This window comes from Mytilus edulis, chromosome 6 (assembly GCF_963676685.1).
Source record: "Mytilus edulis chromosome 6, xbMytEdul2.2, whole genome shotgun sequence".
NCBI classification, from domain to species: Eukaryota; Metazoa; Mollusca; class Bivalvia; order Mytilida; family Mytilidae; genus Mytilus; species Mytilus edulis.
Genome location: NC_092349.1, coordinates 66,602,414 through 66,629,035, shown reverse-complemented (window position 1 = coordinate 66,629,035; position 26,622 = coordinate 66,602,414). Strand labels below are relative to the sequence as shown.

At 31.4% G+C, this 26,622-nt stretch overlaps 2 protein-coding genes across 2 annotated transcripts; both read left to right on the top strand.

The window, feature by feature from the left end:
• The first annotated feature begins 4,916 nt into the window (after positions 1-4,916).
• Positions 4,917-11,781, top strand: LOC139526554 (synaptogenesis protein syg-2-like). Its single transcript, XM_071321714.1, has 6 exons — positions 4,917-4,920; positions 8,312-8,497; positions 8,753-8,908; positions 9,487-9,777; positions 10,514-10,798; positions 11,473-11,781. Exons 1-6 carry the CDS (start codon positions 4,917-4,919, stop codon positions 11,760-11,762), a joined length of 1,212 nt encoding a protein of 403 aa, XP_071177815.1. The 3' UTR covers positions 11,763-11,781.
• A 422-nt stretch (positions 11,782-12,203) lies between these two features.
• On the top strand, positions 12,204-21,700 carry LOC139526553 (neural cell adhesion molecule 1-like). Its single transcript, XM_071321713.1, has 7 exons — positions 12,204-12,255; positions 12,845-13,123; positions 13,698-13,973; positions 14,830-15,120; positions 15,380-15,664; positions 16,790-17,089; positions 21,669-21,700. The coding sequence occupies exons 1-7, from the start codon at positions 12,204-12,206 to the stop codon at positions 21,698-21,700; spliced, it is 1,515 nt and encodes a 504-aa protein (XP_071177814.1).
• The last annotated feature ends 4,922 nt before the right edge of the window (positions 21,701-26,622 follow it).

Below are 26,622 nucleotides of genomic sequence, written 5' to 3'. Positions count from 1 at the left end.
ACGGTATGGCCTACGGTGACCTATAGTTGATTTATATTGTGTAATGTGGTTTCTTGTGGAGAGTTGTCTCATTTGCAATCTTTCGACATCTTCTTTTTATAATTATTCATGATTGGCGTTTTAACGGTCCATGCTATATTTCGTTGCCAAATTTTACTTTTGTTTTTATTTTGTAGGGGAATGCAGATATAGATTTAAAGATAGACTGAAGGATCGTTTACTTTGTTTAAGAGATGGCCAATGCTAATAAATATTATTTATTCAAAAAGTCATTACGTATTTTATCATTTCAAAATAAAAGATTGTGTATTCCTCAACAATAGTTCATGCTGTAAATAAAATGGTGTGTGTCGTATCCCTAAACTTTTGTAGCACTTTGTATCAATTTTTATTAACAGATCAATCGATCTCAAATAAATTCTAGTATCCGGACTTATATGCTCAAAATACTTGTTCGCCTTTGGTCCCTAAGGGGAGACCTGACGAAGCCGAATTTTTCGATGAAGGTTTTTATTTTACTTAAATATATTATCTATACGTTTTTGTAACGTTAAGCTTCTTAAATAGATATGAAACAGAGTATAAAAGAAATAAGCAATTGAGTTAAAAAAAAAACAAGTGAAAGCTTTCTCGTAATTGATAAATGTCATATCATAGTGAACACTGTTGGTTCATAAGTGATATGTCCTATTTGTACTTTTTCGGAATTGTTCTCAAAGTTCGACAAGAGATATCAAACAATCCCCTATTTATGATATGTAACCTTATTACAGACTATGCTATATAGGAATATGTAACTGTTATTGTTATTGGGGATCTGTTCACAAAACCTCTTACGTCAAAACATTATCGCATTACTAAGTTATTCATATTATATGCTACTTCTGAGAAAAAACGATTTTATATCTAAGGCTAGTGTGCTATGAATTGCATAATATTTGCTTATTAACTTTTAAAAAAGTATTAACCCGATTAATGGTTTTAACATCATGTTCCCGTTTTGTCCATACTTACATTGTAGTATTTGACATAAAAAAAAACAAAGAAGTCATTGAATCCTCGCGTTGCTTATGATTGTCTCGTGGTAAAGTCTAACAGAAAATATCGAATACAGAAAATCAACATATTGTTAAATCTGATAACTTCATGTTATGATCTGTTATGAATTAAGTATTTTAAAGTCACGTGGCTGCATAGTTCTTAGTTGTTACTTGTATTAATCCTGTTCCGAAAGGAATCAAAACATTTCCGTATAAATAATTAATAAAATCAGAACCTTTTTCCTTGTCAGGTGGCCATTAATAGTACCCCTCCGTTTAATTAGTTTGATGTATGAATTTTATAAGATATTATGTCAAAATCAATGTATTTTCCAAGTCTTTTTTAACCCCAACACATTCTTAAAGTGGCCGTCTGGAATGTCAATGAGACAGAAACAGGAAACAAAAGACAAGCTTAGCCAAAACAACATACGGTTTTTCATCATAGACTTGTGATCAGATCGCATATTGAATACTTAATTGCCGCGAGTCTATACCAGTTTGTAAATGAATTAAGAAGAAATTACCAAAAACTCTGGCAATGATACTTATTTATACCTGATCAAAATAATGAATCATTGACTTATTAAAATACATTTTAACATTCAAATATTTAGATTGAAAACAAACTGACAAGGCAATGGCTAAAAAAGATAAAGACGAACAGACAAACAGACAAACAATAGTACACCACATACACCATAGAAAACTAAAGACTAAACAACACGAACCCACCAAAAACTGGGGGTGATCTCAGTTGATCCGGTACTTGAAATGCATTTATTGAAAATATCCTGAGTATAATTTACCTAATGTTACGCAGGGAAGTATACACAAGGGTCCCTGTGTTTGATAATTGTTTCAATTGCAATCATATTTTATCTCCTTATTTCCTTTGTCTATCTAAACTTTTAAGTTTTTAGTTTCCTTGTTCGATCCCAAAATGTGAAGCGAAGTTTAAATTAAGGTTATTTAGGTTTTATCAGCATCTTCGTACTCGTTAGACTCATGTTGCGGTTAAGTCTGTTTGAGAATTTTAAAATGCATGACGAGCCACATCAGGTCATGTTGATCGTCAATTTGGAGCTAGAGTCAAATTGTGAACTGTTGGAAGGCAAACTGTCATCCTTTTCCAACAATCCCTAAGATTAAAATACAATATTTATCACCAATATAGTTCAGTTCAAATTTGTGCTACTTATTTTGCGTTATGTAGAACTATGTAGAACGTTCTAAATATATAACTAATGAATTTATGATAACAGTGGTTATGGCTTGTCTTAGCTATTAAATTTTATGAGTATAAATTGTAAAGCTATCTTTCTTATCTTTTCTTTAATTGGTCTCGATCTGTACTGTTTTCCTCGTTTATGACATGGTTGGTAAAATTTGTGATATAAATACTTTTGTAGGAATATTTCACACATATTTCCTACTGAATGACATGTAATACAATACAGGCATATTATGAACCGGAAAATTTATACTTAACTAATACGTTTTAGTGTTGTTTTTGTCTTAATTTTGGTATATTTATTTGTTTCGGAGTTATGTGTGAAGGCCATTTGCATTGAACTAGTACACATTTTTGCGTAGGGAAAACCTGTAGCGCGCCTCCGGGTGCGGGTTTCAGTTGCTGTGTTGAAGACATATTAGTGGCGTTTGATTGTCTTCTGGTTATTGTCTATATGACACATTCCCGTTTCCATTTCCGTTTTCTCTGATTGTATAATATGCAAATAAGATAATCAAAATGCGAAAAAGAAAGACAACTTCTTAATCGAAATTATAAAGAACAGACAGACAAAAACAAACACATTATTTGATAACAAACTACAAATGTATCAAAAATAAGAACACCACCTCTTATTGACCTGTTTATGTTTTTATTTGCAATCATTCCACGGCTCTATTCATATTAAATGCTCCAATAGTTTAATTAGTCCCTGATCAATTATTGACACCCTTGCATAACGACATATTTAACATTTTTAACATTACATAGTAAATAGATATGTAGTCTGCAAAAAGGGCATTGATTGATACATCCAAAAAAAAATGGAGTATAGTTATAGTATCAATATATTTTCGAATATAATTTTTTTTCGGAAGTCGTGTAATAAGGGTTGTACATTCATACAGGTCTTCTTACGATACATATGAATGACGTTAAAATTTTAGGAAAGAACGTTAAATTGCATCACTGTTTTTCCAATATTTTGTCGTGTTATATGTGACCTTTTTTGTTAATTTGTGTTATTTGTTAGCATAATAGGCCTTCTTAAAAATGTTGTATTTGTCTTATAAAAGTTAACAACAGTCATGATCTTGAAATGCCTCGTTCAAATATATGATTCTATATCATGTGTATACCATTCCATCTTTGGCAGTCTGATTTCCCAATTATATCTCCCTGTTGACCATTTTATCTGAAATCTACTATTTGTAATATCCTATCAATAGATTTCAAAATATTTAACTTTTAACATGCTGAATCGTTTTAAAAGTTGTTTATTTTAATTTATGCAAATATATGCAATTGATGGTCGATGATACCTATTTATGACAATAAAGCTGAAATATGAGACCACGGGTTGGGATGGTCTAGCTGGCAAAGTGAGAAGAGATTGGTAAGCAGAATGTTGTAGCAAGTTAACTTTCCGGTGACAAATGTTAAAAATAGCATAAACTGAAATGTGGTGTGATGACTCTTGCTAAAGGCGTTTCGCTTTGTTGAAGATTGCTATGTTTTACATTGCTTTGTGTTTAATTGAGTTTATTGAAGTTATTATTGCTATTTTTTCATGGGTCGCCTATTTTGTTGCACAGCAACTACAATGAATAAGTTTTTCAAAAAAATCTTTTTGCCACGCTAATATTAACAAAGAAAAAATATTGCCCCACTTCAATTTATTGAAAAGTTCTTGTTTTACTATAAGATAATATAAGATAATAAAAAAAACAAATAAACAAACCACAACTTAACATGATTTGATTAAACTAAAATGTGTATACAATTCAAGTTAAATTGATGAAAACATTGATCTGATTGTATCCTGATCCACGTTATGGCTCTTTTAACCAATACAGTAATCAAACAACAAAATACAAGATTTTCTACAACATTTTATTCAAGGATTTTTCTTTTCGACCCTTTTTCCTATGACACCGGATGTGTAGCACTATGATTTGTTGGTATTATACCTAAATAATTCAATTTTAGATGTAACGCGTCTTCTGATTGGTTGACGTTATTTTGTTATCATCCCATAGACATAATTTAGTCATGTGACCGTGACGTCATCAACGTTTTTTCATGGTTTTCTATGGTTTAAAATGAAATTTAGAATTAAATTATAAGAAATGACTGTAATATTTTTTCTGTCTATTCGAAAAAAACATAACAAATGTGGTGCACACTGTTAAATAACCCACTACGCGCGTTATGCAGTGTTCACCAAGTTTTTATGTTATTTTTTCATAGACAGAAAAAATATTACAGTCAATTCTTATAATTTAATTCTAAATTCCTGAAATATATATTCTATAATTCCATAACTGACTAGGCAAACAGAAGTAGATAATCTTCATTGATAACAGACATGATCACAAATAACAGACCTTTTGACCTCCATGTAAATATACTGCATTCAAGTAGTATCACCAGTACATGTGCTCAAAGGGATAGCTAAACTTTACTTATAGAAGGAATGGGGCTGTCCAATCTAAATTTCCAATATTAATTATCAAATTATTTTCAGCTCATGCTGATCACCAATCTTATATTATGCCGTCCTAGTCAGTAAGAAAGATCAAGAATACATTTTAATATGATACAACCAAATCATAGTGCGTCACATCCGGTTTCATAGAAAAATGGGTAAAAATATTCTCTTAAAAAGTTGTAGGGAATTAAACCGATATTTCATTGCTAAAAAAAGTCTGAGTCCACAACATACACATTGTATGTTTTATTCTTTTATTTAGTTGGTGTTTATATAAGAAATGAAAACAACACGTTATTAATTTAATGCGACCAAAGCGTTACTTTTTTCTGGATTGACCTTCATCAGGAACGCTCAAAGCCAAGTATTTGAAAGCCAATGATGTATAAAAACCGAAACATTTGAAAAACTTTATGGCAAAAAGTACCATAAAAAGAGCCAAATTCATCTAAGGTCAACTTTGGACAACCTAAGGGAGTTAAAACCCCAGTCAGTATATAAGTACTAACAACTGAGCTGAGGATTCACTCGAAAAATATGTTTATTCTTGAGATGACATATATGCTTCCTGTATCTATGGTTAATTAAGCTTTTTGAAAGGGGAAAAAAAAGAGATAAAAAATTGATGGGTTAACTTCCATTTGATGGTTGTCATCTTACATGCAATAAACTGTTATGTGAATTAAAACTTTATTTAATCTAATATTCTGACCACTGCATAACAGATAATGAATTCATTCCTAGTCTCCCCTAAAAAGAAAAAAAACATTTAAACTAAAACAAATCAAAGTAACACTATAGGCAGATGTTATTTAGGTAACACAATTACAAAATTATTTGTTATTTAAAAATAAAACAAAAGAAAATAATAAGTATTTAAATACTATCTATTGATATAAGAAGATGTGGCATTAATGCCAATGAGACAACCCTCCACCCAAGTCATTTTTTTTTTAAATAAACCATTATAGGTCATATATATGTTGGGGTTTTTTTTAAATCTTTACAAGAAATATGAGGTGATCGTAATAATCATACGACCGTGAATTGCGTTACAATGCATTTAAATATAGCCAACTTTGCAAAAGCGATACTAAATATATTTAAACAGCTGTGTATGAATAATGAAACAAGGATTGAATTTCCTTGTGAAATATAAATGTCCTGGTATTCTATTAAAACAACACACGTAAGTGTGAAATCCAAGTTTTGGAATAAAACAAAAACAGAATAATTCAGAAATGAACATTTTTAAAAAGATTTCAGTGATTTTGTGTTTTAACTACCACATAACAGGTAGGTGTGTTACATATACATCCTCGGGTTTTTAAATTATTATAGAATACGAAAAAAAAATTCAAATTTTTAATTGAATACGGTGAGTTCAAATGTACCTTTGGACATGCACCTCTCAACTTTTATATTTCTATACACTCCAGTTTAAAAAAAAAAGATGTACATACATATAACAATACAACTTTATACTTGCAGCATCTAAAATGCCTATTTCCATACATATGCGATATAAAATTTAAACAATAACTGTTTAGTGTTGTCAAATAACAGCTGTATATAGTACGAGGCTAAAACAAACAAGTGTAATGCGATCTGTTGGGCTGTTTATGTATGGTTAGACACCCTATTGATGGATACATGTCTTTACTCTTCACATCAAATCACGCCTTGTTTCCATAGTCCAAAATATATATCTCTATGATTGTTGATTGTAGATGCTATTTATGCGCTTTATGTTGCATTGGTGTTCATTTTTGTTTTGTTATAATTTTGACAACTTCATAAGAAATTATTTTACAATGAAAAAGAGAGATGACTTCCATTTGTTTAGTATTCATGTCAAATAACCTTTCTTTTGCGTCCAAAACCATATTTTATTTCCGCCAAAATAATTTATGTTAACTCTTTTTTAATTATTTTCTTAAACTTCTATTTCTTCTGTTTTCTATCATATTATATCCTGTCCCTTAAGGGAGAAGGTAGGACATCAAGCAAAATGGTTTAAAAAACTTAAATATGAGATTTAACACAATATATATCCACTTCATTTTATTCGATTGAAAAACTAGGTACTATGTCCCCTTTTGTTCTCACAGTGATTCTCTCTTTACATATATTCTGCATTACACTGTATAATATGTATCAGGTGTTGTCACAAAAAAAACCTGACGTGTGTCCTCAGTTTGTCTCTGAAAGTTGAGTATTTATTTTGTAACTTCATTTGTCACAAATGAACTGTTTATATTTTATGATTAATAAAGGCAACAGTAATATACCGCTGTTCAAGAGTCATGAATCGAATGAAATAAAAACAAATCCAGGTTCCATACTTAAAACCGATGGCAACACATCAACTATAGAAGAAATGAAACGGAACAACAGAAACACTGACAAACATAGAAACGATTTAATTGATATTAACTGTCATATTCCTGACTAGGTACAGAACATTAAAATGACATGGTTTTATGGCTAGCTACCTCCCGCTTATATGGCAATGTTAAAGAAATATTGCTAAAATGACAACACTATGCGACGGGAATACACCAAAAACAAACACAAGAACATTCAGCACAGAGAAACGCACAATGAAATAACATAATATACGTTACAAATCGCAGAATAAAACGAATAACAGCTCAAGACACAGTGACGTTATATAATCTTGAATTTAACACAATTATTTTCACAATACTAGTCCATTCTATCGCCAAACACGCAAATCTCAACTATAGTTGATGTGAACCTGTCATGCAGCCACAGGACAAATATTTCGATTGATTTTAAATACATATATAAGTAAGCAATGCATGTGGATTTCAAATTTTATGTATCCTTATTTGTGCTTATTGTGACAGTTGTTGTCCATTCGTTTGGTGTGTTTTATCATTTCATTTTGCCATGATTTTGCTTTGTATCATGATTATGACGGTATTTAAAGTGCTGTTGTATAGTCCGATTGTTTACGAAATGAGGTCTGTTGGGTTTCTCGTTAGAATTGAATCATGTTTTATCATGTATTTTTCTTTTATAGTTTACTTTAATGCATTCGTTTTGCTCATTGTACAAGACCGTACGACGACTCATATTCGCTTAAAACAACGTCATTTCGATTATTGCAAAATTATATGTCTCATTCGCAATCACACTCATCTCCTTACCTTAATATAAACGCACTTAAATTCAAAGAGATGTACAACTTGCAATACAACCTTCATCTTTATTTATCGAACCTTAAACATCGTGAAAATAAGTAATTGTTTTGATGCAATTGAAATATATCTTTGTAAAGTAAATCACGTTTTGCGTGTTTCATAATCAACAAATGAAATGCACTCAACTCAATAAATAATTGAGTTCATTTAATATTCATACTTTATGATTAAGTATCCTTCTTCGCACAAACAGTTTTATTAAAACACACACAGGTACAATCAAATGAAAGAATTCTAACTAATATTTTTATGAAAGTGCATTTATATTTTCTCCAACACCCCTATATTCAAACATTTATTTTTATCTCAATTGTAGAAAATTTCACAGAAAGTGCTGATGTTGTTATGTACCCATCTTCACCAGCATACGCTGATCTTGGTCAACCTTTTACATTGATGTGCAAGACAAACGTAACTGACCAGTGGAAAAGTACTTCCATTTATGACGAAACAAATTCAAATGGAGTCCCTAATATCTTATATTTTGAGAAAACGGTTGATGGTACATGCCGCATATCAATTTCAAATCCAAATGTATACAATACTTCTTGTGATTTAGCTATCGGAGAATTTAATTTGACTTTACTTTCCGTAGAGCGAAAATATCATATGATGTTTATAAGATGTAGTGTAAAATTTTCCGACGGAGCATCAAAGGTAATTGAGAATGCAACCACAGTGATATCCATTATAGGTCAGTTTGTTTTACTGAGTTATGTTTTATCTTTTTCTACAACATATAATCTAATATTTGTAGATTGGTTACAAGCTGAAAAAGAGAGAAAAGTGAGACAGAAAGAAAGACCTCGCGCGCGCAAGAGAGAGAGAGAGGGTGGACATTTCACATACAAATCTGTATCATATAAGTCATCATTCTATATATATAATTCATCATATACTTGTAGAAAAAACGGTATAATTGTATTCTTTGATAAACCGTAATTGATACCTTTTTTACCCATTTCATTTGAAGAGTTACCTTAACATGTGTTATTACTTTCGTTATCAACTGCTTCCGGTAATTATCGCATGTTTTCTGGAGCGTTATGGTATTTCAACATGATGTCTTGGGAACTTTGGTAAAAACTCATCAATTATCAAAACTAGCAAAGAAGGATAAATAAAAACAAATATTAGGAAACAAGAAAATATTATTAAAAAATGCAAAACAAATATTCCAATAAATACATTTTTTAAATTTTAATAAAGGTTCATATTTGTACATCTTTTTGTGAAAACAATATTTTTATTATGAATTATAAAAATAATACATTTTTTATACGCATTCAAAAGATGGATTCAGAAACAGGCAACAATTGCTTATATGTTTTTCTTTCATCTGTCTTTTGTTGAAGTATATGGTAAATAGATTATAACATGTCAGTTTCACGTCAGAAATCAGACTTGTCAGTATGATTAGTGTAATGTATCTCTTCGGCCAGTTTATTTCTTTCAAAGCTACTAAAAATCAATATAATGTGCCTTTTTCAGAGGCTCCGTCATCTAATACAATTCTTATCACGGCGAATCCTGCAGGACCAATTAATTCCGGTGAGACATTACATGTGACTTGTTCTATATCTGGTGGGAATCCATTAGCAGTTCTTACTTGGAATTGTAGTGGGACTGCTATCAACAAATCTTCAGAAAAATCCGCTTTTCTGGATATAGCATTCACAGTGGGACAACAGGACGATGGAACGATCTGCACTTGTTTTGCCAGCCATCTTATTGCGACGTACAACGCTACAGCTGAAAAGGTTGTTAGCCTTAAAGTATACTGTAAGTCTAATAAAATGGAACTAAACAGATTACGCACACGTATGTGTCGTATACGCCGTTTTAATTTCCAATTCTTACTTAGAATACAGTACGGCCTTTTCAGCATTATGAACATACAAACAATCTAATTGAATACAGTAACAAATATCGATTTACACTATAACTTAACGTCTTGCACACTTAAAATTTTGAAAATGCAGAGCTAACTGTTGTCATTTAGCATACATTTTAACGAAAGAGTAACAAACTTGAAGTCTTATTCTAAATGAATAAAAAGAATATATATCTCAAAAATGAGACTTCAACTAAGCAACACAAACGACAAAAACATTTCTAAAGGCTAATATAAGTTTTCGACAAATAGTCTACTTCGGAAAAGGGGTATTTATTCGCATGTCACATTTGTTAAAACCCCTTCAAATTGTCTGCTTCTATCAATTGCATCTCCCTTGATCATGTTTTGTTCATTATTAGTGTTAATTGTTGTAAATCAATACTCTGGGAGGAGTTAAATTGTGATGATTGTATTTCTATTATTTTGAATTTTTCTATAAAATTTCACAAAAGAAGGTTTTTCACAAATTAAAGGCTCATAATTGTTCCTTGTGTTATTAGATAAGAAATTGAAACACTTTTTTGGTTTATTTAAAGCATCACTAAAATGTACAATCTAATATGTTTGACCAATACATATTATTAGTTTTCAAGATTGTCTGAAAATAAATAACTATTTTAGATCATCCTGAGGATTCACCGACAGTTACACAAGTTCCAGAAGGAAATATCGATACTGGAGACCCTGTTCTTTTGAATTGTACTCTGAACGGTGGAAACCCTGTTGTCACTTTATCATGGAACTGTAGCGGTAATAATCACGTCACCATTTCAGGGAACACTGTAGTTAATACAATTGAATTCAATGTTAACAGCTCTTACCATCATACAGTATGTACTTGTCTGGCGTCACACGATACAATCGATAGTTATTCTGATAGTACCAGCCATTTGTTGAACGTTATCTGTGAGTACAATATGCATAACAAATTGTTCCACAATTAATATGCAATCGATTATTTTTAATGCACAGTAAACCTATTGCGAATTCGGTAAAACAAACCTGTTCTAGAACCTTAATAATACGAAAGTAAAACTCCGCAAGGATGTTTTATTACACTTGTAGAAAATCTATGAAATAAACAGGAAGAACATTATCGGTAAAAATACATCCGCTAGTAAACTGGGAAGAATGTGCTTTGTTTAAATGAAAAATCTTTAAATAACATTATTGTTCTTAAGATCTTCCTGAAATTTGTTAACGTTTTTGAATATTTATCATAAGTATGTAGTTCACTGATGCAAAGATGTATTTTTGTGGAGATCAGGATAACGCAATATAATTTTTGAGGATGAATTCGCACATCAGATAATTCAAATTTCGTTATTTTTTTTAGAAAAATATAAAACCGAAATAAAACTCTATCCCTGAAAAATGAAAATCACTAAAGATAAAAACAATGTTTTGCTTTTTTCATTGGCAGGCTACGCGTCTCATGATACTAATGGCTTTACCATCAAACCAATCCATACTAATTCAAAATGTCAAAACATGGTTATTGGAAACAATCGGTAAATATATAGATCAAAACTGATCACCAGATAACATGATTATTTTTCAACGAGTCAATTTGTTTTTAGATCCACCAGCAAGTAATCCTACAATACACCAAGCGACACCTGGTCCAGTTGATTCAGGGAGCTCCGTATCACTGATCTACACACTTTCCGGAGGCAATCCCTTGGCTTCCCTTACCTGGGATTGTAAAGGGATTACACAAAATTCATCTTCCAACACTAAAACGGAGTATATTGTCACATTCACAGTCAACAAGAACTTTAATGGAAGAGTTTGCACTTGCTCTGCTACACATCCTATTGATTCGTACAGACCGAATGTACAACATAAGTTGGCTGTGTATTGTAAGTAAAGAAACCTGCAAAATATTATGTGAGTGTAATTATTTCACTGTGTAACTTATGTCATGTATTCTGCTGACATAAAAATCTAGAAATCCATCTGAGTATTTTGTCAATTTCTAGGTGAAAGTCAATTATAAATTAGACTAAGCTGTATGTGTTGTATTTTTTGTCTCAAAATCGATGGGATAGATGCGACCATCATAGTAACTTAATTAATTATTAAGTCAATAAACAAAGAAAGTTGAGGGAAAGTGCTAACCTCTTCATTTGTTTTCCTACGAAGTTCTAGTATGAAGTCAATCTCATATGAACTAATAAAAGAAGAGGGGCACAGTTGGTACCCATTGGAATGTCGATTGTTTGTTGATAAACACATCCTCCAAACGTAACAAAAAAAGTTGTCAATTAAGTAATCGATCATCTTGATATGTCTTTTTGTTTGTTTAGAAATGGGTAAAGTGTATAAAAGTCGTAATGTTGTAAAAAGGTTGCAAGATGAAAGTATTTGATTATATGTACTTTAAATTATATTTGTTTTTTATAGTATCAACACCTGATTTAGCAACCTCTATTAACGGTTCTAAATGTTTGATAACATAAAGCTACCAGCTCATTTAATCGCTTACCCAGAGTGCTCCCATCAAAAACCTAGATTTGTTACGCGTTTCAATTATGTAAGGAGTTTATACCCTCGCTAATAGAAGAAACCGATTTTTGGAATGACCTAAATCACTCGGGTTACAAATCTATCCCCGTGTTTACCGTTCTCTGTTTTCAATGATTCATTTAATAGTTTTATCAAAACTGTTACCACCTGTTGTCATGTTAAGAAATAAATCATACAATCATATTCTGATAAATGCATAAAACGGATATTACATATAAATTAAGTGATTCACGCCAGTTTGTTATCGATCTTTAAGTATTCAACTAAACAATGGCAAAAATGAAAGACAAATAGATGATCAAATGAATTCTTTTTGCGTGCTTTAGTGGCATGGTGTCGTATCTCCAACTTGACCTAGTTTTCAAAACTTTCATCACCCTCACCTTACTCCATTATCGTTATTCTTATTATTTTCATTCCTAGATGCACCTGGTGAACCAACGTTACGTTTAGGAGAAGAATTTCCGTGGTTTGAAGGAAGCACAGGAATAGTTAATTGTTTAGCTGATGTCGGTAACCCTGAGTCCGTTTACCATTGGATGATAGGCGGACAGAAACAAATGCAAAACAAGTCACTTCTACAAATCAAACCGCTGTCAAAGGCACACAATGGCCAGGAAATTAAGTGCTCTGTCAATAACGATTTCACGTTAAGAAACAACATAACATTGCAACCAGCATTATTGAAACTTGACGTTGAATGTAAGTAAAACAATTACTTGTCATTATCTTTACAGTTTCTGGCGTCTCCTGGACAAAAAATTAAGAAAACATTACCTCCAGTAAATTATGCCTGATTCTTAGAATTATTACATATGCGCCATCAACTTGAGACATGTTACATTCTGCTACTGTCACATATATGAGCGGTTAAGTGTTATAAAACCAGGTTCAATCCACCATTTTCTACATTTGAAGATGCCTGTACCAAGTCAGGAATATGACGGTTGTTATCCATTTGTTTGATGTGTTTTGTCATTCGAATTTGTCATTGAATTAGGGACTTCACGATTGAATTTTTCTCGGAGTTCAGTATTTTTGTGATTTTACTTTTTTAATACTGACTATTAAGTCGTGATCAATCATAATTTCCAAGAAGTTTCATTGTACATGTTGCTGTCATCTTCCAAAACAATTTAATTGTCATGACAAAATTCTTTTCAATCATTAATTTGGTTAATAAACTATACATATTGCGGATACATTTTATTTGAATAATAAGGTGTTGACAAATATTTTCTCACCACATACAACACATATATCAAAATAATTGTAGATTTTCCTGAGATTGAATTTGAAAGATTCCCAGTATATGTTGTAGAAGGCGAAAATACATCAATAACTTGTAACACACGTGGTAATCCGCTACCATATACTCAATGGTTTATCAATGGTATAGAAATGACCCAACCACAGCTAACCGAGTCGGTATTATATCTAACCGACATCAATCGACTGGATCAGGAAAGAAATTATACATGCACAGCAACTTCCAACAGTTCAAAATATGACATCTTGACATCAAATAGAGATTTGATTATAGGTGTGTTCTGTGAGTATGCACTATCTTTACTTATTCAATTCGTTTAACTTTACCTTACCGTGCATGAAATATGTGTTGTATGTTTTTATGTAGATGTGTGTACTTGTCCATTGAAAAAGCTTAAAATGTGTATGGTTTTGTTTCAGTTACATGCCGACTTGAAATAAAGTTTTTCATCTCGATTCAATTTGGCGAAGATGACAAAGTGTCAAATGATGTCACGACCGCATTACAAGAACACAAATATAAAAATAAAACTATGCTAAAGAACAACACTTGTATCGGTGTCTTTAATTTTAAGGTCACTTACCGGTAGTCTTTGTGAAGCAACATCACTCAGCTAACAAATTAAAGTCGATCTGTAGCATATGTATAGCTGACTTCATTGCAAGTTGTCAACCATTCTACATCATTCTGTGAATTGAGGTACATAGCTGGACATTTAATGGACATAATCATTAATTTGTATTAATTTAATTACGTTTGATATTGTACATGCTTAACTTTTGCAATTGTTTTAGTTATTTGTTCTGCGCATATCAACGAAACTGATCTTTTTAAAACAAAACTAAAGCTTTATGCATTTGAAAAAAGGAGGATTGCTTATAACACAAATTTCCATCAGAGTAAAAATGAAACTAACAACAGACACTCTCTCATTAGGATTCCATTACTGTAGAATACAACAGCATCCACAAAACCTCAATTACACAAAATAATAATAAAGAGATTTGCTAATGGTATAATAAAGTTGGCTTATTCATGTTTAATATAAAAGTAAACTTTGAGTCAGACTTTTGCAAAAATTTGACCAGTATAACAGTAAATTTATACAATGGAAACAATCAGTTGTATTATTTTTCAGATAACACGAGTGTAACAGAAGTAACTGTTTTAAATGGGTCAACATTTTCTGAAAACCTAACAGCAATATTGCGATGCCAGGTAACTGGAAATCCACTACCGAATGTCACTTGGTATTTCCTATCAAATGAAACCAAGCAAATACTGCAGAGACAACACCGAATTGTCGAAAGCAGTTACACAATTAACACAACTAACTGTATGCATACAGGAATATACGAATGTGCAACTGAAAATACAGTACATGGAACGAAAGTAATGAATAGTAAACAGACTGAACTGAAAGTTACGTGTAAGTACATTAAAACTTTGATGATTTTTTTATGTTATGCGGTGACAGGCATAATCAAATGATATTAATAATAATATATATATTTTTTAATTGTTGAAATGTATGATGATGATAATTATGTCGATAAAAACTATTCAAACAAATACACACTTCTTCCGATTACATGTATCCTATATTGAAGGTTATATTGAGACAAGTAGTAAAACTTAACATTCTATTAAATTGATAAAGCAAAAATGTTGTGCTGATTTTATTGCAGGTTCTCCCCGTTTAGATATACGTTACATGGAAATTCCAGCCAGAGTAACCACTGAAATTGGCAATGATTTGAATCTAACCGTATTTCTTGTTGCTTATCCACTACCAGTGATTCGTTGGGTCTTCAGCAAAACTATAAGCTCAACATACGTCACTCGGACAGTTAGCACTTACACTTCGACATTGTACATTTCAAATATCAAAAGCCGTGATTTTGGGATATATACAATGCACGCCAATAATGCTAATGGTGATTTATTCATTCAGGTATCCGTGTCAAAAAAAGGTAAACCAATTATTTATTTTGCAATAGATAAATATCTTTCATGTCATTGATGAATAATATACGTGTAACCTTATAAGAAAACTAATTACGCGGATGATTTCTGTCATGTTAAACATTTATCCAATATTCATAACAGAATGATTATTTTTTATTCATTTGATTAATTAATCGCATACTTTAATCTTCTAATACACTATATGCTCTTTTTTCATGCTCCTTTTTTTACATGTAAAAAATGGAGAGAAAACCTATGATAAAAACTTATTGTTATGAAGGTTTATGTCCATATAAAACAAGGAAAACAGGGAGATGTGGTATGGTTGGCAATATGACAAATAATAAACATAGTCCAAGTCGACGACAAAACCAATCTGTAACTTGTTGGGAAAAACAGACACTTTCACGATCAACTAATGCATAGTGCGATACTGTCCTCTTTTTATTCTAGTAACACTGCTTATAGTTGAGACTTTAACTATTTTAACTAGTACATTACAATCTCTATGATAGTTTACCTACAGCGAGACATATCAGGAAAGAAAATATACAGCAACATATCAACTCAAAATGTGTCGACAGTTTCATCTGCTAATCTTACATCTATTAATTACTTATCCTTAGTAAAATTATAACTTTTTTCTGTAAAGTCGTGCACGATTATTAATAAGGTATGTATGTAAGTATATTGCTATAATATAGAAAAATATTGTGGTTGATTAATTCAACGTTGAAAGGAAACACGTGTAAAGTTCGGGAGATTTTGGCGTGGGTTACTTGTAAAAAGTCCTGATTTGTGTTCCCATGTCTTCAATTTCATCAGGTAGAAGATCCAGATTTGAAATATTATATTTTGTAAATGCAGCATTCCTAATTTTAGAAAATGTTTAATAGTTTGATTGACAGATGGTGTGTTTCTTTTATCAATGTTCAAATATTTTTCTCCAGTCATTATTTTCACACGGAAAACAGATCAAAGATTTTTAAGGAATCCTTTGGTATATAAGATCAAACTATTGCACTGGGGAAAAAAATTGTGTGTACCAAAATTTTATATGCATATTTGAAAGAATTTCATATTCAATTTATATTTGAGATACGATTTTTATTTTTTATTTTAATCTAAAGGAATTCCTATAGCGCCTGTACATATTAATGTTATTTGTAAGACGAACTCTCTACACGTTTTATGGATGTCTGAATTTAATGGAGGACGAGAACAAACATTTTTTGTTGAGTACTGGATATCACTACAGCCAAACAACAAATCTAGATCGGGACCAGTAATGGATTTAGGGGAATCAACTTCTATCATATATGACATCAAAGGATTATTGCCAAGAACAAATTACAGCGTTCGCATCTTAGCATCGAATGCAAATGGTATCTCTGTATCAGAAAAGGTTGAGTGCTTAACTGACTTGGAAAGTAAGTTGTTCTTTAATGTGTTAATACTGTTGGTCTTAATATTAGTGATGTTTAATTGCTACCATCAGGAAGGTACCAATACAGTTGTCGATGTAAGGACCAACGAACTTGGAATAGTTTGTCAAAGATGTAAAGCTTTCTATGTATAACTTTGAATCAAATTTTGTCTAAAAATTTGCTCGATAAAAAATGGTAAAAAATAGGTTAAACAATTTCTTCGTATGTTTTCTCGTCATTTTTATGGTGAGAAATTCGTCTAAGCTCCGTTCACTCTCAAAACTCGCTAGACAATAAAGCTATTCAATTCTTTCGTTTAAAGAACAATGCATGTTAGCATGTAAGTGTGCGATAATTTGCTGCAAAATTACTACAACTGACTTACTACCTGATATTTTTCATAGACCGAAAACATGATCACTACCACATTTAATAAAACTTAACAAAAAGATTGCACTGATAATAATAGAAATGATCTGTAGAGTTTGATATACTACTAATTAATTTTCTTCATTCACTATGGTATTGTCTGCTTTTCGTCGAGTTAATTTTTGTATCGTTGTTCTCCTCTTATATTTAATGCGTTTCCCTCGGTTTTAGTTTGTTACCCCGATTTTGTTTTTTGTCCATGGATTTATGAGTTTTGAACAGCGGTATACTACTGTTGCCTTTATTTGATCATACCCGTGGTATTATTTGACTCTATTTAAAGAATGCCATAAAAAGTTGAAAGGTATTCTAAGAAATTTAAACTTTCTATTGACATAATACAAACGGACTTCTAACAAAAACAGAATGTTTTCTTTTGAAACATCTTATCTCTCGAAAAATAATAATTTAATGTCATTCATCGAAAACAGTTCAACTGCCTAACGGACGTCAATTCAGCCAACTACACCGAGGATTTTGAGCAACATGAACTCCGATGTGAAGGCATGGAGTGAAAATGACGGAGCAACCATGAAACCAAATAAAGCTTTTTATAAAATTACCGATGAAATTATTTCTGCACCAGATGTTCACTGTGATAATAAATTTCCCTTGACTTATGATTGAGACCTAAGATTAAGTATAAAAATCAGATCACAATATTCCCACCAAAAAAGAGCCAAAAACAAAAGCAAAACCCTAATACGAAATCCGAACTATACGCGACGGAAATGCATTCGTTAGCTTACAAAATATGTTTTACACTTCTATTTAACATCACCCTTCCGGAGCACCTGAGATCACCCCTAGTTTTTGGTGGGGTTCGTGTTGTTTATTCTTTAGTTTTCTATGTTGTGTCATGTGTACTATTGTTTTTCTGTTTGTCTTTTTCATTTTTAGCCATGGCGTTGTCAGTTTGTTTTTTTGATTTATGAGTTTGACTGTCCCTTTGGTATCTTTCGTCCCTCTTTCAATCAGATATGTTTTGATCTGTATACCAATAACAAATGCACTGATAACTAAACTTTAAATTATAAACAAATAAGGTTATGATTTTTTTTCCATCTTATATATAATTTGTTTTAACGTCGTATATGCATAACAAATGTCGCATCATTATATGTATTGTTTGCCATGGTTACAAGTATTTTCAAGTAAAACTTAATATATAATTTCTGAAATATGATCATATACGTTAATATCCATACAATCCGATCATCATGTATTGTATAGGTAATAACAACGACGAACATACAAAAATGGTCAATCTGACGTGCATATATGTATAACAATTTAAGCAGTCATACATTAAGATTGATTGTTAAGTGCTATTTAGTTGTTGTAAGTTTGTTAATAGGCAATGCCTGGAGAGAACCACCAACCTTTTAAAAGTAAACTGACAATCATACTTAAGATTGAATGCAATTGCACCTACCACGTGCGTGCACGTGATTCGAACTCACATCCTCAGTGTTGACAGTAATACAGTATTTGGTTAACATTGACCACTCGGTTACTGATGCCCCCTCGTGAATTAAGAGTCTTTATTGATACCAAATTTGACTAATATAACCATGTGTTAGTCATACACAAATAGTTAAATAAATACAGGGGAGGGTTCATGTCTGTAACGCATGTGATATTACTTTCGGACGAAATTCAAAAGTATAAAAACGGGAGACATACGCAAAGGGAACATTCAAACTTGTATGTTGCAGATAAACAGACAACATCATGAAAAGAACAAAGACAGAATTAGTATACAAAAAACGACATACAACATAAAGACTGAACAACATACTATACACAAAAATTGAAAGGAAAGCAGATCCTACTTCACATGCGACGACCGTCGTGAAGGAACTTTGAATCACCTCTAGCAAATGCGAAGGGACAAACATAGATATCGAGAGATTCTGACAATATTCTAATGCTATACGCTTAAGCGTTTAATTTTAGAATAACGAGAGAAGGTGGATCGAGATGTGTTGGTTCCATTGATTTAAAATGTATTAAATAGCTAGTACTCATATGTTCTGACTCATTAATAACCAAACAAGAATATATGGTTCAGCTATATGCATATGGTTCAAATACTTATATGGTCTGAAATATAAACACAAGTATGTATGCACTGTTTTCGATACTTGAATTTGTAAAAATGAAATGTTTTGATTTTGAACTATAGTATTTAAAGTAAAGACCAACGCCATAAAACTGGACGGAAACAATGATTTAGTGCATGCTGGTATTGCCATGCTTACTGTAGGAGTAATTTTAAGTGTAGTTATCTCTTTGGCGTTCTTAATCCGTGAGTATAATTGGATAATTTGGAAACGTTTATCAGATCATATTGCAAAGTTATGTGTCGTACCTTAGTTAATTTGGTGATAATGGCAAATCTCAGATATACATGTATTCTGTGTAAATTAATTACCAATTTTGCCTGACTAATGAAATATTGAAACCATAGTTTTAGAAAATAAATGAGATTTATCAGTTAAAATAACCTTTTGTACACGTATGTGCATGTACTCTAGAACAAAAAAATGATTACATCAATTTGCGATACTTGCTTTACCGTCACCGGATTTGCTATGCTATCTAATGAATAAGAGCATCATTAGCTTCTCGAGTTTCAAATTTCATCTTCAGAAGATATCAAAAGACTCATTCGAAATACCAGTCTTACAATTTTATACACCTGACTCGCGTTTTTTTCTACAAATAAACTACCAATGTCGTTAAAAGGACACAAACAGTAAGACTTTGAAGAGCATTGACACGATTGAGGAACAAAGTATTGAAAAACCAAAGTCTTACAGAATTGCAAATATTTTACTGCTATACATGCATTCATGGGCCATGCAAATCTACACTGAACCGAAATGTCAAAATCGCAAATGGGACACAAACTAAAAGTATACAGATCATATGATTATTGTGCTATCGTCAGAACAAGACAAAATTCTGAAGTGTTCTGACACACAGACACATCGTATTTGTCATTTTTCTACCCATAATAAAAACAAAGTTTTCTTATGATAACTCTAACTGAGCATTTTTTGTATGTTTGGGTTCAACCAGTTAATGGGTTACAACAGATTACTCGTACACTGTTTCCCGTAAGTTTGTCAATAGAATTTGTTTTTTTTTAAATTGTCGAACGATTAATAAGACTCAAAACCTTTTCTTTACAAATAATTGACAGGAGGAGAAAGATATTTATTTCCAGTTTTTTAAATTTTGATATTTTTTTAGGTTTCAGACGAAATGCTAAACAAACTGTGTAAGTATTTAAGGTGCATATGTTTATTGAAAACATTTGACATGTCTGGTTTTCAGCTTATATGCTCGTTTCATTAAAAAAAAAATGTCTTGAAAATGCATTTTAAATTAACGCTTCTCACTGAACTGCTTTCATCAGGAAGGCTCGAATACAAAAAAAATAAAAAAGAAAGTTGTGTATATGTTTAACTTACTGTTTTTTTCGTGTTCATCGATTTGTCAATCATATATCATTTATACGTCTTCTTATCGAAAAATAATGCATGTTTAAAATAACAAAAAAAAACAAAAAAAACTCCGAGGAAATTCAAAACGGAGAGTCCCTAATCAAATGAAAAAAACAAACGCATTAACACATCAAACGAATAAATAACAACTGTCATATTCCTGACTTAATGCAGACATTCTCTGATGTAGACAACTGCATCTAGGGATTGAAGTCATAAAACTTTGCTCAGTGCCCGGAGCACAAAAAATCATGCTCGAAACATGAAATCCAGCATTTTGATTGGTTGATTTTCGAGTACAAGTACAAAAAACTGACTCGAAAGTTTTATGACCACAAGGCCAGGTCTTCTACTTCTCAGAACAAAATTAAGTGTTTTTTTCTTTACAAGCATGTCAAAGAAGTCTCTATTCCATTACATACAATTATTTAATGATTGATTGATGCGTAAAAGTGCTTCGTTTTGTTCTAAACAGGAAACATAGCAATGTCGATACTTCAAATCATCCTAGTAATGGTTCCTTAGAGTTACCTGTACAAAGTAAGTTATATTCGCATTTTTGTCGATTAGATATTTACTACTTGTTCTTGATTCTACAAAAATAAATCTTTGTATTTCATTATAATATCTATTAATAGGACAACCAGAGATTAGCAATACTATTGATTGAACCATAGAATGTAAAATTACAAAATACCGAACTCCGGGGGAAACTGAAAACGGAAAGTCCGTAAACAAATGGCAAAATTAAAAGTTCAAACACATCAAACGAATGGATAGCAACTGTCATATTCCTAACGTGGAACATCGTATGGTTTATTAAACCGGTTTTTGTAGCTACCTAAACTCTCACTTGTAAAACAAAACAGAAATAAGACTGCAATACTATGAAATTTAATATAAAGGCCATTTAAAAATTGGCTCTGGTGTGAAAAAGATCATGTTAAACTTACCATAAGGATGTACCTCGAACTTAAACGGCGTTTGAATATCAATATATAAAACAAAAAATATCGACAAATTATGTTTACAGATGCGGTTGAGGGGACGACAACAGAAAGGTAAATGAGAATTTTTCTAACATTTAATATTAGTTTAAAATATATCATTTTTACAAAATAACTATTTTTGCAAACTGTGAGTGCATGTAGAAAAATGCACTTCAAAGGTATTAATTGTTAAAAAAAAAAAAAGTGAAAATACAATTCTCTTTCGTTTATTGCAGCGTTGAATTGTCCTGTATTATAACTTTTTTGATTTAAGCGTCACTGATGAGTCTTATGTAGACGCAACGCGCGTCTGGCGTATTAAATTATAATCCTGGTACCTTTGATAACTATTTGCGCAGAGAGACAAACGTTTCCCCGTAGTGTTCACTTTTGATAGACGTTACTAGCTCATTTTGAAATGCATGCAATATATTGAAATTATCTTCGAATGCAAACTTCTTTTAAAATTAAGTAATCGACAATATGAACAACATGATAACCATAGCATGGTTATGATCCTGATTTTGAACTCAATGGTTCCTAACAAGTTCAGTTATCAAAAACGGTTATGTTTTAATGGACAGTTTTTTTTATAATTAAGGAGTGTTCTTTATGATAATAAATAAATGTACCAACTCGGCCGAAAGTATACTAAAAGACAACTTCTTAAATGAAAATACACAAGACTGTATGAGTGTGCAAGTTAAAAAGATCATAAAACCATATTTTTTTTGTATCTTTTTTGAAATGAAAGGCAAAACACACATTTCGGACATTCAAACACATATTTTGAAAATAAACCGGTTTTCATATTAGGGCCCTAAATAGCTTGCTGTTCGGTATGAGTCAAAGATCGAAGTTGAAGACCTATAATGGTTTACTTTTACAAATTGTGACTTAAACGGAGAGTTGTCTTATTGGCACTCATACCACATCGTGTTATACCTATTGACATTTCATAATACAAACGAAGAACAACTGTACGCATAACACATCATTGAACACTTAAGACTAATCAACACAATCCCATCAACACGGATGGTCTGAAGTGCACCTGCTAATGATAACCTTTATGTAATGATGCCCGCTAAATGTATAATGATGAAACAAAAAAATAAATACCAATAAGAAATTAAAATCAAAATGTTCTTTAACAATCCACTTCTTTAATTAACAAAAGTGTTTTAAATTTAGAATTAGTGATCATGAGTATGTAAGTCTCCGCCAGGACAATGGTGCTTCTGACCAAGGTATGTAGTTGTTGGAAGAAAAAGAAATATAAAAGATAAAATATTACTATAACATCTTATTTTTCATATTTGTGCTACAAAACCGGTAAACTATCTGAAGTTATCTTTTAATTTTTTTAAGCAATATTTGCATTACACAATGCCCTCTTCGTGTAGTTAAATAAATGCTACAGCAGATTATCGCTATTCAATAATCGTAATTAATTAAGCAAAATCAAATCTGGATTAAAAAGAACGTGCAATAATGATTGCATGAGACAATTTCGGAAAAATATGTTTTACATCAAACAAAAGATTATCATAGACATCACATTTCGGCATCGAAATTCACTTATCAAAAACAGTTACGGTTGAATGTGCAGTTTTTATTACATGGGTAGTTCACAGACCGTATATCTAAAATAAAACAAATTAAAGAAAGGCACAAGTACAAAATGTAGGATTATTCGTCTTGTGTCTTGATTCGAATTTATAAGGGGATTACAAGAACACAATTTGAATAAATGAAAAGAAAGATCTAGCAGTGACCACGTCCAAAAGTAAAAGGACAAGCTACCAACAGTATATAAACAAGGAAATCTTAGTGGTCCTTAAGAATCCCTTTAGAATGAAAATTACAATGCAACACAGTAGTCTTTGTTATGTATTTGGCGACAAATAAAGGTGATGATCAAGATCGAGGAGATGTGAATATAATGTTTTAAATAATGCTTTAATAATAAAAAAAAAGTAACAGCTTGATATTGAATTGCTTAGTGACTTTTTTGTTCAAATGTTAATGATTGTAGAATATGTAAACGGACCGGATATAAGCAGGTAAGTTTATTTTTTACTCTAGTTCTACGAATAATTTATTTAAAATGTTTGTGAAATGATAAAAGTTATTAAAAGATAGAAAATTGTACAACAACGTGCAAAATTTGCGATATTTAACACACGAAGTCGTTTTAGATTTCATGCTGTCTTGAAATATAAGTAGCATAAGTATAAAAATTTACAAAAATACTAAGGCAATACTATTTTGGGTAATCCATCAAATCTAACAAAAAATATATTATAGTAATGTTCATTTTTTTAATTAAACACTAACAACAACAAATAATGGGTTGTCAATCAGTCTTCAAGAATTTTTATAACATTTTACACTGTAAATATGAATATGAACTTAACGACCCGATTTGCAAATTCTTTGAAAAGAAGGGCGATATAAATCGAAAAACGAGGTAAGTGACTAATTAAAATTAAATAAATGTGTTATTGATAGTAAAGAGGGGAAAAGATACCAGAGGGAAAATCAAACTCATAAATCGAAAATAAACTGACCACGTCTGGCTTACAATGAAAGAAGACAAACATACAAACAATAGAACACATAACACAACATAGAAAACTAAAGAATAAACAACACGATCCCCACCAAAAACTAGGGGTGATCTCAGGTACTCCGGAAGGGTAAGCAGATCATGCTCCATATGATAGAAACGAGTAGGATGACTAGTCTTCAAAATATTTTTAAAAGGGAATACATACAACGACTGAAATCATTTTGTTTCACGGTAACAGGTGAATTTTACACAAAATATTCCTGATTTTAAGGGAGCAACTGTACTTTCCTATTACATATTTCAGTTTTACAAGGGAGAATCAAGAGATTATTAGTATTCTATTTTTAATTTTAATTTTTTGGACCTCGACGTTCCTTTGGCACCATGTTCGCTATGCTCGTGTATGTTGTAACGATTTGGATTTCAATATAGATTACTGGTAAATTTTCAAGTCTAGGATTTCGTTAACACACACTTCTTGAAACCTTTACTAAATTCGTCAACAGATATAAGAATTTGGTTTTGACGTATAAATGTACCTGTAGAAAACTTATTTCAAACAGGATATCAAATTCTCTTTTAATGAGAAGTTCTAAAAGATTGTCAATTCAGCGCAGTAATTAGATCTTCAAAAACAAATGTATTGCTATTAATACTGATTTTGTTATCAGTAAATTCAAATCAAACTGATTAACATATTTATATATATCTGTACATGCATGGTTTTGCAATCTGTCGATACCTGTATCATCACATTGCACAAGTACTTGTTCCATTACGTGTATGATGTCTTTAAACTAAATACATTAGATGTTTGATGTGTACTAATTGTTTTTAAGCCTTAAATGCATGATTTTTTATTAGTTGTTATTGACTCTGAACTTACTGTCAGAAACTGTCAGTGCTCTCATACTTGTAATTATGGTCTTTATATTGTGTGGATGTATAAGTTCCCGTTCACGTGTTTTTGTTTGATGAATTTCCGTGGTTATCCTTTTAATGAGTTTAACCTTTTGCAACTTACTTTTATAGGTTGTTCTTATGTTGTACTGTTTCAATGCTGTCATGGCTAAGGGGAGGGTGGGCGCCTTCAAACAAGTTTCCCCCACCCATTATGTATAACTGTTTTTTAAGTAACGAGCTTGTTTCTCGTTTGTTGCTGTGTAATTAAATGTTTGTTTTATATTTATTATTGTGTACATAGATTAGGCTATTAGTTTTCTGATTTGAATTGTAATTTTGGGATCTTCTATAGCTGAGTGTGCGGTTTTGGCTATGCTCATTTGTAAAGGCCGTACGATGACTTACAGTCTTTATGTTCTGTGTCATTTAGTCTTTTGTAAAGAGTTGTCTCATTGACAATATCATACCACATCTTATTTTTTATAGAGATAACAGTTGGAGAGAAGGACAAACATATGAAGAATTGACGGTACAAAGAACAGGTACACATACTATACTACTTTATATTACCTGGATTGATTAAACTTATAATTGATGACATGCATTATTGCCACAAATAGTCAAGCAAACATCATAAGCATGTCTTTACGGTCGCCGTCTCAAGTGGTATGACAAATTAGTTTCCCAACAACTTGTGTGTTGGGTTCGCATGAATAGTGATGCAAATATAACACGTTTTCTGTCGACGAACTAAAAGTGCCTCTGTTTTGGTTCATGCGATTGATATTTATTATATTGATCGAGTATAGGTGACTGAATGTCGATACCAACTTGATTATTTGAAACTCCTTTTTTTAAAGTGTATCTTTTTCAATTTCTTCATTGCAAAATTTTTCTTTAATATTACGAGATTCACTTTTCCTGTTATAAATAAGGGCGAACAAATAATCAAGGATTTAAATCAGCAATGTTATACTCATGTTAATTATTGCTATTAGAAATACAATAACCAAATTAGAATTACTTCTTTAGCTTTTAAATCTCAAATATAGGTTTGTTGAAACACTTTTAATTCATTAAGAGCAATGATATTTGAAACATCATTAATATTAGAAGAATAAAAGA